The sequence below is a fragment of the Fulmarus glacialis genome, unplaced genomic scaffold (genome assembly GCF_000690835.1).
Source record: "Fulmarus glacialis isolate BGI_N327 unplaced genomic scaffold, ASM69083v1 scaffold3731, whole genome shotgun sequence".
Taxonomy (NCBI): domain Eukaryota; kingdom Metazoa; phylum Chordata; class Aves; order Procellariiformes; family Procellariidae; genus Fulmarus; species Fulmarus glacialis.
Window position 1 is genome coordinate 86,404 of NW_009190728.1, and position 18,858 is coordinate 105,261.

The 18,858-nt window shown below is 36.4% G+C and overlaps 1 protein-coding gene across 1 annotated transcript in view; it reads left to right on the forward strand.

Moving 5' to 3' along the window:
• The window catches only part of OTOG (otogelin), a 100,663-nt gene extending 82,392 nt beyond the window's left edge, over positions 1-18,271 (forward strand). The window contains exons 42-55 of the mRNA XM_009586323.1: positions 1,492-1,686; positions 2,539-2,751; positions 3,524-3,628; positions 4,017-4,127; positions 5,352-5,455; positions 5,874-5,970; positions 6,883-6,923; positions 8,061-8,136; positions 9,084-9,262; positions 10,043-10,147; positions 10,586-10,705; positions 11,997-12,042; positions 16,699-16,778; positions 18,071-18,271. Coding sequence (XP_009584618.1) covers positions 1,492-1,686; positions 2,539-2,751; positions 3,524-3,628; positions 4,017-4,127; positions 5,352-5,455; positions 5,874-5,970; positions 6,883-6,923; positions 8,061-8,136; positions 9,084-9,262; positions 10,043-10,147; positions 10,586-10,705; positions 11,997-12,042; positions 16,699-16,778; positions 18,071-18,271 — 1,673 coding nt within the window. The remainder of the gene's footprint in view (positions 1-1,491; positions 1,687-2,538; positions 2,752-3,523; positions 3,629-4,016; positions 4,128-5,351; positions 5,456-5,873; positions 5,971-6,882; positions 6,924-8,060; positions 8,137-9,083; positions 9,263-10,042; positions 10,148-10,585; positions 10,706-11,996; positions 12,043-16,698; positions 16,779-18,070) is intronic.
• Positions 18,272-18,858: the final 587 nt, after the last annotated feature.

Sequence of the window (18,858 nt, forward strand, 5' to 3'; positions counted from 1 at the left end):
GGAAAAGCCCTATGCAGTGATAACATAGGAAGGTCTGTAGTTTCGGTGCTTGAAAAAGGAAAGACTTACTGATTAAGTGTGATCCCCAAAAATAAGAGAACTCACTGTATATAGAAATCATATGTGATTTAAGGTGGGTACATGTATATAGGCTTCATGAAGGCATGTCGTAATGCCCTGCAAATAATAGTCAAGGAGTCTAAAGCTTAAAAAGAGTCAATTTAAAAAAAAAAAAAATTTCTTCAGTTTGTCTGGATTTTACGAGCAAATAACTGTTTAAAAAGAGATCTTACAAAATATATCTGTAAATATAGTTATGTCTTCCATCCATCGTGAAGGGACACATCACTCTCTTATTTTTATACGACAGTGACCTCTGGTGGTGTGTGCCTAGCAAGGAAGAACCATGACGTTGCATCTGGATTTTGTGGTCACTAAGCGTTGATATGCTGTAGACTGATCTTTAAAAGCCTGAGTTCCTCTATTTACAGGGCTCTAACAGATATTTCCTGTGGGGCATTATGGCCATTTTTAGTAGTGAGGAGCTGAATAAAATCAACCTCCTCTCCCAGTTAATCTTTAAAGTCTAAACTGGAACCTTCTTCGGTTTTGAGCAGACAGTCCTTTTGTGAACTGGACTTTGTCTCATTACCATGATTCCAGATGGTGTTGCTGTATGATTTAGGTATCGTTACATGATGAGGATCATACATTTTGGTAGTTCATAGAACCACACTGTGGGCATTTGTAGTCATTCTCTGTTTGCCGTATTTATGCAGCTTTAATCACTGTTTTGAACCAATGAAAGATCATGTTAAGTTTTCAACAGCAGAAGTTAAATCAAAATGAGATGCTTTTTTGGTCTATTCCTGCATGCACCCATAACGTGCCAATGAATTTACATTAGTCGTATAAAGAATGTTAAATTTAACTGTGTTCGTTGACTTAAAAATAACACACACATACAAAAGAGTAATTAATGTGGATATCTATTAAACATAGTAATGAGTTCATCCCCTTCTTTATTATTCCACGTAAAACAATGGTGAATTTGCCTTTATGTACATATTTTTGTATTTGACAAAGCTTTGCCCTTTAGTAATCACTGCATTTTCTTTAGCCACTGCAAAGTATTCAGAATGATTCAGAACACTGTATTATTAATCTGTGTAGTATTTGCAAATGGTTTTGAAGTTATAATTACTTTGTGTCAATACTGTTGCATGGTTTGATATCTCTATTGCCAAAATGCAAACTGAAGCCTGATGAAAATGTTACTACAAGAAGAAGAGAAGTGAAAGTGCTCGCAACTTCCTTTTGTTTGAATTTGTCATGTAGAAGATAACTGGTCTGCACCGGTGTTTTAGGTTGGTAGATCCTAGTGAGCTGGCAAGCACAGGAACTTGACAAGAAGACAATAATGTCTTGTCTTAGGTACTGTCTGATGTGATTACAACTTTAGAATGAGTGATTTGTTTATTTCCGTCCTAGCCTTCCCCTGCTCTGAAAACTTCTCCTATCAGGCTTGTATAGCTGCCTGTGAGGTTGCAGATAGTTGTCAGAATAATGAGGTTGCTTCTCTGGACTCAGACTCCTGCTCAGTGTTGACAGAAGGCTGCGTCTGTGCTGGAGGGACCATCCTTCACCGAGCTCACACTGCTGTCTGTATTCCTGAAGAAAAATGTGGTATGTTTGGATGTGATTTTCTTCTTTATTACCTGCAGGTTGGTGGTCAGATACTTCATTAGTAATAAGTCGAGTTCTGGCCTGGTGTTGTGTGGGTTCTGCATATGTCATTCAGTTGACGACTCTAGGTATTCAGTAAACATTAACTGTACAGGTGAGCAAGCAGGGAATGTCCTTGTGACATACAGTTCTTCAAAATGGAAGTTTTGCTTATGTTTAAGCATTCTAGTATTCTAAGTATGTTAGTCTTGGCCTCCTTTTCAGCTAGCCCTTTGCCAAGGGTCCAACCTATTGGTACTAAATGGCATTCAAAAGACATGCAGCAACAGTTAATTACACATTTCGAATAATATATGTATATGTCCTATATTTTTTCTGCCAGCATTGATATTTATTTTCGTTACAATTCTGCCTGAGCACACCAAATTGTGGACCAATACTTAACACTAACACCACAAACCTGAAAGATGCAGTTTATTATAAATCAGATTACATAAAGCACTCTAATAATAGTTTTGCCATGTGTGAAATACAAAAGTAACTTATTTTCAGATCACTGCTTTAAAAACAAAGGATTGGATTGGGATTTTAAGTGACTAGCCTTGCAGTGGAGACACAAAACAAAGTGGAGGCCCTGATCATCTGGAGGGTATTGAGTGTCTTGCTTTCCCATACAAACTCAGTCTCAGACTGTCTCCTCTTTCACTGTTTTGTGGGGTGATGGCGATAGGTGATGCCTTTAAAACTCTGGGATTTTTGTACTTCATAGTTCCACATCCGCTGTGGAAGACAATGATGGTCAAAATTTGATGTAAAAAGGAATTACTTCCGTTTTCCATTGTCCTGATCTAGCTTGTACGGACAGCTCAGGAGCACCTCATGCAGTAGGTGAGATCTGGAAAACGTCTTTGAGCGGATGCTGTATGCAAAAATGTGTTGACAGCGAGACCATTATTCCAGTGGAGTACAACTGTTCAGATATCCACAATTTAGACTGTCAGCGATTTGCAGAAGTGGCCTTGCTTGTTCCTGGTGATCAGACATGTTGTCCTCAGAAGATCTGTAGTGAGTATTCCTTAATGATTATGAATACTGCCCACTGGCATATGCAGATAGCCTTTTTCTGTGGTTTGTTTTCCTGTTACACATCCTACTTTTGAAGTGAATGGAAATTATTTTGGTTTGAATTTACAGATTATGTAGAAAACTAGAAACTTTGCACTATTTGGCTCAATATCCAGTAGGTTTTGCGGGACAGGTAGGGGGAGGGGACAAGGGTTATAAGGACTGAAATAGCTCTGTGTTTATTTGGCTGTGAATTGTGTTTCTCTCAGCTGTACAGACTACTGATTTATTTTTAATACCCAAATACAAATAAATGATGCAACTAAGTACTAGGAAAAAAGATCAGATGATTGTTTATCTAATTTACAAAGTGAGCAGTAAAAAAAGGATATAAAAGCTTTATTTTTTTAATCCTTATTTAGCTTAGAAAGTCCATCTTCAACAAGGAATTGCAAGTGGGTTTCATGTTTTGACCACCTGGGGTGATCTTGCAGTGAGTTTTCCACAGGAATATTTTTTTTTTTCTTCTTTTAAATTCTTACAAGGACTCAGCTGTAGTTTAACTTTGCCTCCATGGAGAGTGTTGCAAATGCCAGACACTTCTGAATATTGCCTCAGGGTTTTTTGCTAGTTTGCTGTGGTTTTCATATGCATGTTGTTATTTGGACATTTGGGGTATCAAACTGCAAATACTGCTTGCCACTGCTCTACTCGACTTATAAATGCGTAAGATAGTTTAGAAGGGTTTTTTTTTTTTCCCTTTATGTAACAGTTTGTAATCAGAGCCTCTGTGAACCCCTAATCCCTGAGTGTAATGGCTTGGAAAAGCTGGTCACTTACTACAGTGAAGAATCCTGTTGTCCCAGCTACGTTTGCGGTAGGTTTCTTTTGAAAAGGTAAAAAAGTTCACCCCGTAAAAGACATTCAGTAAACTAAATAGATCAACTTAGAAGCAAAAAGGTAGGTAGTGTAGATATCATTGTTAGTATGGCCATTTACAAAATTCTCTTTCATCTAAAAGCTCAGAGTTGTTCTGTGCCTCAATTTGAGCAGATATAATGATGGAGTCTTGTGTTTAATGATCAGGCGAGAATGTGTCTTTGCTCTCTTGCGATACAAGGTGAAAGTTTTTCTAAAGTGTCTTGTATTTCTCTGCTCTGCACTGCCATTTCATAGGGATATAGCATAACAAAGGAGGAATGCTATACTTTGTATAAAGAAATACATCTTTGTATTGTATTGCTGTACTGTTGTACTTTTTTCAGAATGTGATCCAGCAAAATGTGAACCAATGGAGCAGATGCCAAGCTGTCAAGATGATCAGACACTAATTGCTGCTCGGGTGGAGAGTACCTGCTGCATTTCCTATATATGTGGTACAGTATCCTGGCTGGTTAAGACTATTAGTATTTTTGCATATGCAATGATGTCTACTATTATCTTGCCAATTAAGGCTCCTTGTACTTCCTTTAGCTCTCCCAACATAGTAAGGCTTGAAAGTGGTTAAAAAAATGGACACTAACTTTACAAAAGAAATGGCAACCACCATCAAGACTCACAAAATAGGTTTGTGCAACTGAATATTCTTAGGTCCTGTAGAGGAGTGGTGGTGGAGTCCATGGATGAGGGAGTTGAGGGCTTTTGAGAGACTGTCCATCTACAGTGTGTGGACTAGGTGCATTAATATTTTATCTGAAAGAAGACTGAAGTTATATATGCTCTTGCTCCTTATATCCTGTTGTATTAGCTATGGCCCATCTTATTCGATGGTAAATATCCCATATGAGAGGATTACGCAAAATTGTTCAATTCTTTTGGGGTTTGGCCTTTAGTGACTTAATCCAATAATAAAATTGCACTTTTGCCATGAGTATAGGAGTTCCGATGTTACCGTAAGGTTGTTTTCTGTATGACAATAATGTGATAACGAGGTCCTATTGAATTTACTCTATTTTTGCACATAGATATCTGTGAATCAAAGGCCGAGTTGTCTTGATTAGCTCTTCTATGTGCAAAAAATTGAGTGTTAATAGAAAACTTGAATTACACCTCTGTTATTTACAGTAATCGGGGTCACTTTGAACATGTGATAGCAGTGTGCTGTATTTGGCTCTTCTCGCTGTCCGCACAGCATCCTTCTGTCTCTTTTTTGATATAATGAGTCTTTGCACTATACATATTGTAAAGTACCTATTGTGGTTTTCGTATGTGTTCAAGTGCGAGGATGACACTGGGATCACAGGAGATGCCCTTTATTAGGGATCAAAGATCCTATAATTCGGGCAGAGGAGCATTCCTGAATACAGCAGGGTGACTTGGTAGGAGAGAAAATCTAGCATAGATTTTTCATAAGAGAAAGGGAGAGAAAATGCTGTTTGTTGTGATCTGACTCGCAAACAATGTATCCGTTCTTTATAGCAGGGGACAAAGAAAAGGCAAGCTGCACTGAAAATTAGCCTCTTGTATAGGGACTATAAGGAATGAATGCAGAGTACCTCTGTTCTCTTTCATATGTGTCTGTGAGAAACTTATGGGCATGTTTCCTAGGCAGTAGTAAAATTTCTTCCTGTGTTTTAGATTTAAATAATTGTTTTCTCCAGCATGCGGGGCTTGCTCTGATCAAATACCCAAATGTCAAGAAGGAGAAGTTCTTATTGTGGATGGCAACACTACAGAGAGGTGTTGCCCTACATACCAGTGTAGTAAGTTTGACTTGATTTTGATATTTTAAGTAATAGAGAACATGTCAAATTTTGTAGTGTGGATGTTCAGTGCCAGAAATGGTGGGTTAGAGATACAGCTCCAGTCCTGAACAAATAATCTTGGCTTTTAAAACTTCATGTGCCTAAAGCATTATCTGAATATCTGTATCATGGAGACAAATGAGTAATTTCAGGCCCCAAATTCTGGAGATTTAAAACTGTTTTAAATATTTGCCTAGAGTAGTTGTACTCCATGCTGCTATTACCTGATGGCTAATGATTAAATTTCAATTATTAGTCTTTTCAAGTAAGGTGTTTTCTAAAGGTATTTATTATGAATAAGTCATTTACTATCTCTTGATGCATATTTCCGTTCATCAAAATACGACAACCTTGGGTTTATTGGACTCTCTTTCAAAAAAAAAAATACATCGTTGTCCTGAATTCAAATGTATGCTAGGCATGTCTTTGGTGGAGGTATGGAGCCCAGAGAAGTGCTGCCCCTTTCGGACATGTGGTAAAATGACTGATTTTCATTTTAATTGCCTTAGACAATAAGACAAGAGCTTTGGTCTCTTGGGTTTAAGTCTGGTTTAAGCCAGCTATACCATTGTGATCTGCTTATGAACAATCGTTGTCCTGAATTCAAATGTATGCTAGGCATGTCTTTGGTGGAGGTATGGAGCCCAGAGAAGTGCTGCCCCTTTCGGACATGTGGTAAAATGACTGATTTTCATTTTAATTGCCTTAGACAATAAGACAAGAGCTTTGGTCTCTTGGGTTTAAGTCTGGTTTAAGCCAGCTATACCATTGTGATCTGCTTATGAACAAATGATAGAGAAAAGTCATCACATGGTACAGAACTTCTTAATCTGCCTGGTTTGTTTTTTCTTGTTCAGAAGGGTGATCGCGTACTGTATAATTTGCCTGTCCAAACTGGGTGACTTATCATCTTGAAAATTTTGTAAGAGATAGTAAATTATTTATGGCTTTAAAAAAAACTAAAAAAAGGTTAGGTTCACAGGTCAGGAATTTGCCAATTTACAAAGATGGTAGTATATCATACATCTCTTTGTGACTTAAACACAATTCTCCATTGCTTTATATTGATTGTAATGATTGTCATCACTGCAAGGAGGCTAGTGGCTAGAATGATCATCTTTTTTTTAACGTGTTCAGGTGGACCGCAGTTGATACAATGCTGTAAATTGTAATAAGTAAAGGTAATAGAAGCTGGTATTAGTTTTCAGGTTGGAATAGAAATCAAACGTGATTCTGGTCTCCCTAGATGGGTATATTTCAAAAACCAGCAGAACTTCTTCAGTGATGACTTGTAAATCTGGAATTTCTATTCTCTCTGATGCTCTGTTTTAAACAAATAGCATATAACTTTCTAAATTATTGTTTCTGTACTCGTATTTTGTTTTAGAATGTGCGTGCGAAACGATCCCCAAACCTCAGTGCAAACTGGTATGAAATTAATCTTCTTTGTCAGTATTCTTTTATTAATTTCTTAATAAATCTATTTATCAGTAGCTTACTAATAGTTTTATCAGTGAAATATGAAATGCCATGTTATTCTCTTTTTTCCAAATTACTTTACAAGAAGGTATATCCATTTTTAAGAAGACAGTTACGTTTAAATATCTTGCAGAATAAAACAGCTGTATAGCATTGATATTTCTGGAGTTTTTTATGACCATATCCTGCCCTGAAGTATTTGTGGAGTGGAACTGCGCTGATGCACCCGAAGATAAAATTTTGTTTTTTAAATGAGGACTAAGTACTTTAAAGCATCAGTGTTTTGTTAATATTATTTGTTATAGTGAATATGTTAACACATATCATGCACTCAAGCCACTGACTAAGCAGAACTGTTAAACTGTATTTCATTGTGACTTATTCTGCATTACAAAAATGCTTATTAGCATCACTGTGTTAGGTTCTCAGTCAGTACTGGGTATGCTTTGATTTTGCTTGTCATTATTTTATCCAGAAAATAATACTGTGATGGCAATAATTTATAAAAATTATAATTTGGAGTCTTAGGAAGGAATTGGAAATAGTACTCATTTTTTATAGAGGAACTTCAAAATGCTTTGTAGGTGAGGTGGTTGTTAGTACTTTCATTTCATAGATGAAGAAACTTGGGCGTAAGCAATCAGGACTGGGAGAAAAATCTTAATATGCATACGTATAAACAATAAAAGGCAAAATTAAAAAGTACATCTGTGCTATTGTAATACTATTTATATCTATTAAGTTATTCCATGAAAGAATACACTCCACACTGCGTGGAGATTTCTGTACAAAGGCAAGCCATTGCATTTCATTGTTGGCCTGCCCTAGTCTTTTCTGTCCTAAATGTCTGCTGTACTGACACCAACAACCATTCCTGTTTTTCAGGTGTAAAAAAAGTTCCCATTTGGTTATCATTACTAAATTAAATGTCCCTGTGGGTGATGAAAGTGGATTCAAAATAGGTTTCTAGGGGCAAGAGATATTGCTACTCAAATCCTGAAGGAAAGGAGTTTAAAAGAAAAAGATCATACAGATAAGAAAACGCTGTCGTTTCACTTCTCTTTTTTTCTGCTTTTATACACTTAGGGGCAGAAACTTCAGATAGATGAACAGTTTCAGAACAGTACAGAAAATATCTGTAACTGTGTTAAGTACAAATGTGGTAAGTCAGAAAAGAACTTAATTCAAAGAAATACCCTTTCAAGTGCTAAGGTAAATTAGGAATTATAAATCAGATATTCACTTTGAACATGGTACCGAGGAGGAAAGAATTGACTGACATAATTCACAAATAGTGTAAGAAAAGGCAAGAAAATAGGACCCCTCACTAAATATTTGGTTGATTATGGCCTGTCCTTGTATTCTGTTAGTTCCTGCAGCAGCACGTCTGTGCAGGGAAATAGCAGACAGAGTTTTGGGAAAGTTGGGTGGTGTTGACTAAGCAGCCTGCATATTGCTGAGCTGGAGTAAGGACTTCAGCAAGAAACTAAAACACACACTCAATGTCCACATAAAGAAAAGTCCCTTTAATCCATTGTGGAACTACTCAGGAGTTGGTAGACATTCTTATGTGCTTTACAAGATCAAGGACAGCATTCAGCACCATGCAAATTCGTCTTAGAGCATGCCCAATAGCGTCTGAGAAAACTCAGGAAAAAGTAATTCCTGTGGGGCACCCAGTTGGCCAGTAGAGTTGGGATTGTCCTTGCCCAGATTTCTACAACAAAGATGTATACTTCTGAGCTGATTATCCTCTGTGCCCTCAGTAATCAGTGGGAAGAAATAGTCATTTTGCAGGTACGTTTCTTGTCCTGAAGCAGACTTATAAAACATTGAAAAAGCCTGCACTGTCGTTTTGGTGGTGCAGCTAATAGAATATTATGTATTTATTAGATTTCATGCATGGTTATATTTGAAATAATTTGGCAATTGTAGTGAAGCATTAGACTACTATTAACAGTTCATATTTGAAAATCTGACCCATAATTCTTAAAGAGATAGAGTAGCTTTTTCCATTCCTGTTTTACTGTTTGAAACATTTTTTTAACAGATTTTTGATACCAAGCTGACTGTCCTGAGGATGCTGCTTATTTTTGTGTTTTCTTGTAGTGAGAGACAAAGTTTGCCTGAGTAATGAGAGAGGTGTGCTGCTTCCTGGACAGACAATCGTGGAACACAGTGTAGATGGCATTTGCCATATTTCTTACTGTACAAATGTGATTGATCCCTCCACTAAATACTACCGAATAAACATGTCTTCAATAGACTGTGCTGTCAAGTGCAAAGCTGTAAGAAATTCAGAATTTTAGACATGTATATTGTGACTGGTGGTCTTAATTACATTTTGTTGGGTTTGAGTAGATTACAGTCATAGGAACAAGATGGAAAGAGTAACTATGAGATCTCCCTCTAATGATGTGCTACTGCACTTCTGATAGAAGTTTATAAAAGTTTCACTCCCTTCACTGTTTTCTCCCTGGTGTAAATCTTATACAAACTAATGTTTATAGCATACTGCCATGTTGCATCCCTGTATAACTTCAGTTGCATTATGTGCAAACTGGTACAAATTCCTGGCAATCATTAGCTCAATAAGAATTGGGAAGAGAATAATTCTAAACAGAAGAATAATTCTAAATGTGGTGAAAACAGCTTTATAAAATAAGCAAATGATACCTTGTCTTTTTACAAAGTATGATACGTTACCATGGGAATATTATATAGATTACTTTTTCTAATTATGTACTTACTTGATGTCTAATGTGTAAAAAGTCAAAATTTCAGTGGTTCTTGAAGTAAGCTGTCAGGCTTACATTTGAAAATGGTACAAAGACCAGTTCATTCTCTGAGTTGGAACTTCTCCCTATTTACTTCAATTAAGATCAAAGTTTTTTTTATAAAAGCTTCATGAATGTACAGTGTGTACGAATGTAAGCTATGCGGTTTTGAAAGTTATTTAAAAACCGTTCCTAAAATCAGATACCTGAAAAAAATCTGCTCATTACAGTAGTAAAATGTCGAGCTGCAAGATGATTTAATACAAGGGATAATCTATTTGATTCTGGCAGAACCAAGTCTATCAGCCTCCAAAAGATTTAACAACTTGCTGTGGTAGCTGTAAGAACTTGTCTTGTCTCCACACTTTCAGCAATGGCACAGTTTCCAATTTTAAGGTAAGTTTATACATTTATTATTCCCTCAAAATATTTAGAAGTAAGCAAAAAAGTTATGAGATATTATACACACATTGCCATATAAAATATGCAAAGAAGAGCTTTATTTGGCCAAATACTAGGAACAGTTTTGCATGTATACAACTTTAATTTCTTGGAGAGTCAATCGTGTAGCTGTCTACAAAGATTAAGGGGTTTTGATATATCAGAGAATTATCGTCAACTGACTATTTTAGAACCTGCTTAACATTATATATTTAGTGGACTTTTAAGTTCTGTACTTAAACAGAACTTTACCGTGCGTCTAAATTATATTTTGTTGTAAGTATTACTTTTGATTCAGACAAGATCACATTCAATGGAATTGTATAATAAACACTTATAATACTGTTTTTGCTGAGTTACTGAGTAGAGATTCTGTTTTACAATTTTTAACAGCCTGGTACTGTTTGGATTTCAAACTGCATCAGATACGAATGCACTAACACAGCAATAGGACCAGTTGTGGTTTCCTCTTCAGTTGGCTGCCCACCCTTTAACGAAACCGAATGTGTGAAGGTCGGTGTTCAGTACATTGTATTCCAGCTATGATTTATGTTTGCATGAAAAGATTAACACTGACAAAAGACGTTTTTACCTCAAGAAGGGAGAAATTATAAATTCTTGCAATGCCTGCATTTTTGCCCAGAAATTTGAAGGTGAAAAGCTCTAACTATACACATATAGTGTGCCACCAATCTGCCCAGTTACACACAGCTGGAGAGAACTCTTCTTATTCTCAGAATTTTTTTTTTTTTTTTTTTTAATAGAGGCTTCCAATATCAAACTAGTCCTCCTACAGCTGTCTGAACTTGGATGCTTTTCTGGGTTGGACTTCTCCTTTCTAACTGATTTTCTGCATGTAGCAATTTGATTCATCACAGTGGTCAAGAACATTGAAGAAAAGGAAAGATTGTCTGAATATCAGGAAAATCTTTTCTACCGTGAGACAAAAGGTTTTGTGGACTAGTTTTGCAGGAGAAGCAAAAGCTCTATTTAAATTTGCAAAATGAGATTAGGCTAAGTGCCTGGAAATGTATGGAGGGAGCAATCTCATATGTACATGTGGATGGGATGGGAGCATACTTTCCTTAATGAGTGATGGTACACAAGCAGGGAACAGTCCTAAAGGAACTAAGTGGCTGTAGTTCCTCCTCGCAGATACAACGGATTGGTCCTTCAGAGAGAGTCTCAGTTGGTGAAAGGCCTTTTGCTGTTCTAGGCAAACTAAAAAAGTTAAGACAGAGAGAAAGATCATCATAGCTTGAGATACTGAGGTGGACATCAAAAATTGAACTCTCCTTCAATGTAATCCTGAGAGCTTTTTAAAAAGCTGTACCTATTCTTCCAACAGTACTCTGGGGAGTGCTTCATGCTACAGCACTGAAGACAGCCATGACTCTCCACTATGGGGAGTGGGTGGCTTCTCATTTAGATGAGATTTCTTCCTGCTTTGAATTCAGAATCATTTTTTTTGATTGTCAATATGGCCTCTACAAGAAATCAGGGGTTTACTCTAAGTCACACATGATGGAGTAAGACTTAACATAGTCATTCCCTCTCCAAATGTGGCATTTTGATAGCTGGTGATGTATAGTGGCATTCAGTGACAACCACTTAATACTCAGTTGTGTTAAAACAGTCAAGTTCGATCATTTACAGCCAAACCTTCATCCATTCACCAGAGTGCTGCATGTGCCTGAATAACATTGCAGAGCTTTATCTGGAAGATATTTCAAATAGTGCAGATATATGGAAATGAGTATTGAAAAAAATCAAGTTTTTTCCTCTTTATTTCTCTCTTGGTCAGGTTGGAGGCTATGTTGTACCGTTTTTAGAAGGATGCTGCAAAACATGTAAGTGATTAATGACACTTCCTGCCTCACAAGTCTGTCTGATTTTTTGTTACCTTAGAAATAAAGTTGATTCTTTCCTGCATGAAAGCTTGATTCACTGATCTCAAAGGCCGTACTTTTCCTGGTTTTACTCATGTGAATACCTGTGAAACTAGTGGAGTTAAATCAGAAGAAAGTAGTTTAACATTGAAGGGTTTACTCCACTGATAGTGGTTGTGGCTGGCCAAGCCACCAAAATTGCTACCTTGAGTATTTTGTAATTCTCATGTAAAACTCCTCAAAATACTAGTTACTGCATTTAGTATAATAAAAGGTACTGTGTTTTGGAAGGCACCTTGAAACGTGCTTCATGTACATTCATATCTTCATATTTGGTAAAAATGAAGATTGATCTATGCAGTCTGTAAGTTAATGCTGTAAATAATTAACTGATTGTAATACAGTCTTAGGCTCCATTAATAGACATAGTTCAGAAGCTTTCAGGCAATATCTTTCAAAAGAACTTACAATTAAAAAATCCCCCCCTTACTTGATTACCAAGATATGTTTTGACTTCTATGAGAGCTCATAAAGGTTCTCTGTAAAAAAATAAAATAATTGTCTACAGAATAGGTTCCAAATATGCTAATTCTTAATATAAATCAAGAGCTAAGTACATTTTTTCTTAACACACTGGTACATAGCTGAAACATTTTGGCTGATTTCATGAAGAACTTAGCCTGATGCAGACAGCTAACCTGAAGAATTTAAGCTTTAATACTTGAAGTTGACAACATTACAAGCAATTGAAAAGGAGATTTTATATTGGACAGTATCATATTATTTTTACAAAGGTGCAAAAATCTCACTACATTTGCATAAATGGCTGGAATAGTGACCTAAAAGCTAAAGATAGTACAAGATCGAGTGTGGGAGAGAGCTGGAGAAAAGTGCAGGTATTTCCTGCGGGGTGGGATGGGACTTGAACAATCATGACTACCAGATATGGTACCATGTGCACAGTTACTGCAGTGGGATATATGTTGCCAACTGGGAGGTACCTTTTGGTGTTATTCATTATGTATTACATTTTGTAGTACAAAGGTTGTTGAAACTGGAAGATTTATCTGCTTTTTTCCTGCTCCTGATCATTGTAAGGGAATGGTGGTATCTCTTCATGTTTTTTCACTCTGATGGACCTGTGTTTCAAGCACTTGTCCTAGTTCTGTAGCCGATTCTCCATAGGCTCTTTGAGATTATTTTTTGATTATCTGACATTGCCCTTCAATGCCTTAGGAGCCATATAAGCCAGCTTCTGACAAACAATTTATTAAGACTGTTAAAAATCCATTAAGCTACTTTTCAGCAAGACAGAAGATCTTACTACTATGCTTAGAGAAAGATCATAACCACACTCTTAAATAATTAAGACAAAAGTAAGTTATTAATCTGGGGCATGCATCACAAATTAAAATTAAACCCTTGAAAAATCCAGTGACTTCTGAGATGCATTTACAAGTAGATTCATACAGTTTGGTTTTCACATTTGTTTATAGACAACATAGTACCTCTATGAATCATGTAGTTCATTCTGACTCTCAACAAATCTGGCATGAGGGCTTTTAGTCAATTTTAATTGTGTGAGACATTTTATGAGATGGGTTATCAGGTTGTTGTTTTCTTTTGAAGTATTTTACCATTAGAAACCATTATGCTTTTTGCCTTCAGTTTTAAGTGGTGCTTGAAAATTAAGTCCCAGGAGTTCTATCGAAACCTAGAGAGTTTTTGCAGACACTGCTCAGAGGAAATTATATTATTTCTTTCTTGTAGCCCCAAAGGACAACTTAAATTTAGGGTACCAGTTTGTCTTAGTTATACCAATGTAGATTAGATCCTTCCTGGTTTTGACATTAGGCTTAGCAATGCAGGTAATACCTGGACATGGTCCTGAGCTGCTGGCACAGTGATCCCTGCTTGAGCAGGGAGGTAGGACCAGATGACCTCCAGAGGTCCCTTCCAACCTCAGCCATTCTGTGATCCTGTAATATTCAGACATTTTAAGATTGAATTCTTTTCTCTAATGTGCTGAAATCTAATAACTCCAAAATGTTTCATACTGATAGGGAATCCTGTAACATGTATTCTGTTCAATATGTAATATTCTTACCAGGTTCTTCAGTGTCAGTGCTCCTCCCATTCCCTGTTAGCCAAGTCACTCCTACAGCCTATGCTAGCTGTAACACAGGTACATTTTCCTGGAAATAAGTAGGATCAACCCAAACAGCATCATTGTTGATTTCCAACAATGTACTCCCTGATAGGAGCATTAGGCCTCACGTTACCCAATTATGCCAAAAGCTGCAGTGTAGTATAACTGCTCCTGGTTCAGAGTGGCTCACGTTTTGGTTTTGGTTTGGTTTTCATTTTGCACTGTGTGGGCGGTGCATTGTTGTTAGCCAACAATGTACTGTTTGTAGTAAGCATTTGCATAGTCTTTAGCTTGCTGCATGTGTAAAATTGCTGTGTTTAAAAATGTAAGCTAATTCCATTATGTTCACAGTGCTGTAGAGCATAGAGACTAATGGCTTTGCTTGTTAAAGCTTATTATATAAACAACATTTTTGCAGATGATGTATCGTGTAGTTTTGCTTCCAGTGGCATATACAGTAGAAGCAGGTCATTTCTTTCCCATTCGTAGTTAGGACAGTATACTGAAAATAGCAAGCCTGTGTTTACTCCATGAAAACTGGAGATTATCTTTGTTCTTTTTAATAGAGTGTGATAATTTTTTTAGTTGTAACATGGTATGAACGCAATTGTTTTGGCATTTATTTTGTGAAAACATCTCTCTATATTTCTTTAAGAGAAATGATGTTGACTGTAATTTTGTACATCACTGAGTGATAATACATCCTTCGTTAAATTACACTCATGACTCTAGGAGTACTACACTGAAATCTATATTTCACATTGACATCGCTTTAATGACAAAGGTGTTATGAGTCTACGCAAAAACCAAGCAAGGATTTTTGACCATACAGACTGTGAAAAAGAATCTCATTATAACACGACACATATAAGATGCTCACGTTTGTAAAGTTGCTCATGGAAAAGTATATTATGTTGTAGAGCTCATTAAAAGCCACTGGACATGAAAGTACATGCATGGAAATACGTTATGTATTTATTTTTTGAGATATGATGTACTTTCACTATAGCCTGGATGAAGTCATAGCCACAGCTGCACTGAATTCTCCATCCTACACGCCATGTATAATGTAAAAGAAGAAAGGACATGAACAGAACTATGAGAAACATGAAATAATGGTGAGTTTCTTTATTTTTGAAAACAATTTTTTTTCTTCATTTCTCAATTTACTTTTTCCCTAAGCAAATATAATTCCATGATAGTCGAGCAGTAGCCAGCCATTTCTGATTGTAGATTTTTATTTGCTTCGGACAAGATTAATTGCTGTCCTTTCTTTCATATTCTAGAAACCTCTGATATGTCTAGAAACAGTAGCAGGCTTATATATTTAAAAAAACCCAAAAAACACAACACAAAAAATACGTCTCTTTGAGAACGAGTATTACCTGGTTTGACAGTGATTAAAGCAGAGAACTGGACATTGCACATCAAGGTGTAATAAACCTCTGTCACAGTTCAGTATAGGGTATTGGTGAAACCAATGAGTCTTTCATTGCCCTTGCTTTTCTGGAGCTAACAGTATTCACCTTTTGTCAACATCTTTAGATTTCTCAGCTGAAAGAAAATGCAGCTCTGTAAGTGGAGAATCATGTGGGACTGCATCACGGGGTGTAAAATCTGCTGTGAAACTGTGGAAGCTGTTATAATGGAGTGGACTATTCATTTCTTTTACAGATCTGCAATGTGATGTGGTTTCTTCAGCATAGAGAGGATTCATCGTAAGAAGATACTGTGCTTTCTGATCTCTAACAACTGAACTTTATACTGAACTACTTTGCTTTTCTTCAAATGTTCAGGATTCCCTTCTTAAATTAAGTTTATCTCCTCTTACTTCATTCCATTATTTCTTTTCATCTTTTTTATTTCATCCATATACTTCGTACATACTTCTGTGAGAAAAATTGTGGAAATAATGCTAATGAAAATGTAAATAAAAAAATTAATTTGTTCACTGGTGTTCTTTTTCTTATTTAATAAAAAACATACAGAAATGTAAAGCCCCATGAAGCCCTATTCTTCATCAGATTCTGCTGTTAAGTGTTCATTTTAAACACTCCATTTAAACTGGAATGCAATTGCTGCTATTAAAGTTTGTTACAGTTATTTCATAGAAAATGCATTTTATGCATTATTAACAAGCCGCCTCACAGGAGTGGTTGATCAATTTTACAAAATCTTTTGCAAGACAGTGGACTTACTATTAAAAGGCTTCTGAGTGAAGAATGAACCTTTTATAATTGTTATTAGAGATACAAGGAGACAGATACTTTAATCCATGAAATGGAATTGTTTTAAAAGCAATACAATGTATAGCTAATGTCACTTTGCCAAAGTTTTGTATGTGCAGTGATATATTGGGTATTTTCTTCTTTGTGTTTCTTGACCCCATAAAACATTCAGGAATGTTCTTGTCTCTGGTATGTTTAGAATTTTGAGCTGATATTTTTCAATCAATGCCCATTTTGCAGGTAAGGAAGATGGAAAATTCTGTAAAAAGGTGACTGTTAGGATGACTATCCGCAAGAGTGACTGCAGGAGTAACACACCAGTAAGTAAATAACTATCATGATTTCTTTTAATAGAAGGAAAAAAATCTGAGAAATAAAAAGAAGGAAGAAAGGGAACACAAATTCCCCAAGTCCGCATCTCTCTCTCACAGAGACAGAGGTTTCTGTGTTTCATAGAGATGTTTTAATGTTTCCCTAACTTCTCAGCAATCATTTTCTCAAATAATAAGAAAAAGGGGAATGTGACTTCTGCTTTTGTATGCATTTAGGCGCATGTTGATTTAGTGCAAATCCAAGGTCTTGGTTCACCCTATAATGCAATTATTATATGCAAATTAACTTTGATATAACTGAATCTTGCCAGTGATACAATACAGTTAAAACGGCTGCAGATGTGTTTAATTTTCCATCTGTCTAGGGAAAGTATTTAAATGCCAACTTCATGAAGAAAGGAGTCTTGGGCCCTGAAGGTTTTTTTCAGACAGCAGCATGAGCATACTGTGAAATGTGTAGGAAGAATGAGGCACTATCTGTGTGTCTACCGAAGGATTTACTGTAGGAGGACACCAACAATGTCCTGCTGGGCAGTAAGGCAGTGTGAGCAGCAGCAAGGGTGCAGACAGGCGATTCATGTGAGATGTGTAAGAGCGCCTGGAAAAACTGTAATAAAAGAGTATAGGGAAACAGCTGTAACCTCTAAAATGACTCTGAGAGTACGTTTTGTAGAGTAAACTATTGAGCAGCCAGGAAATTTAGTCTGTGTCTCATTGAACAGAAATGCAAATCCTGACTATTAAACTTGAAAAAATTATCAGTTTATATGACTGTTTCTGTTACGGTCTGTATTACAGTTTTGGTATCATTAGTAATAATTCCCCTTGGCTTTCTAAAGGATTGATTCTTTATATTCCTCCTTACTGATGCCAGTATAGCAACACTGCATCAGTGTGTCACTGAAATTAATACTGTAGGGAGTTGTGGACAGAACATGTGGTGCTATATTCAAGACAAGGTTGTTGTGAATACTTTAAAATTCAAAACTGAAATTGTTTCTCTGTCTGTTAATAGCCAAAATCTGCTATTACTGAAATTGACAGGAAAGTCATCATTAATCTCAGTAAGAGAAAAATTGAGACCTACCTGGGCAGCATACTTCAGAGTTTATTACTCAGACATAGTGGGATTTCACAAGGGGCTAGAGGAAACACCTCCAAATTTTTCATTGCTTTGCCATTGGATTTGGGTGCCTCATGTCTCTGGACTTTCTTGAGAACTCCTAACTTTATTTCCTAGCTGCTTCAATTCGCTGATTATTCTTCATGTTTGTTACCAGGTGAACATTGTTTCGTGTGATGGAAAGTGCCCGTCTGCAAGCATTTACAACTACAACATCAACACATATGCAAGATTCTGCAAATGCTGCAGGGAGCTCGGACTACAGAGACGAACTGTGCAATTGTATTGCACTAGTAATTCAACCTGGGTCAGCTATTCAATCCAAGAGCCTATAGATTGTTCTTGCCAATGGTCTTAAAAAAAAAAAAAAAAAAAAAGAGGAAAGAAAACAGCAAGCCCAGCTGTTCCCACCATAAGATAATTTGAACAGTTTAGCTATTAAAAATACAATACCCAATGCACTGAATTTTACCAGTTTAATGCTAAAAGATAAAAGAACAAAAATATTTTTGGACTCTTCTAAATTTCTGAAGAATGGCTTTGCATCATTTGTATTGTGATTTGTCTTCATGTTCATTTCACAGGGCTTGTTTTAAGAGTTCTTGTGATATGTGCCAACTTAAAAGGTGAAGTGATTTATATTAGAGACACCTCAAGAGAAAGGACACCATCTATTTTGTTCTGGAAGGCTGGCCCACTCTTTGTCAGGCACCCATTCCTGTTTTAAATCATCGACTGGCTTGTCTGGCAGCAGTTCACTATTTTGAATGCATTGCAATTGTGCAAATACATTCAGTGTCTGCTAAGATAAATTGTTTGGACAATATGAGAAGAATTTTCAGTTTAAATCATATTCCTATTGCAAAGTAGAGCATGTATGAGAAAATCAGTTAAAGATTTTTTTTTTTTTTTAAATCAGGGCAACATTGTCAATACTGATAACTG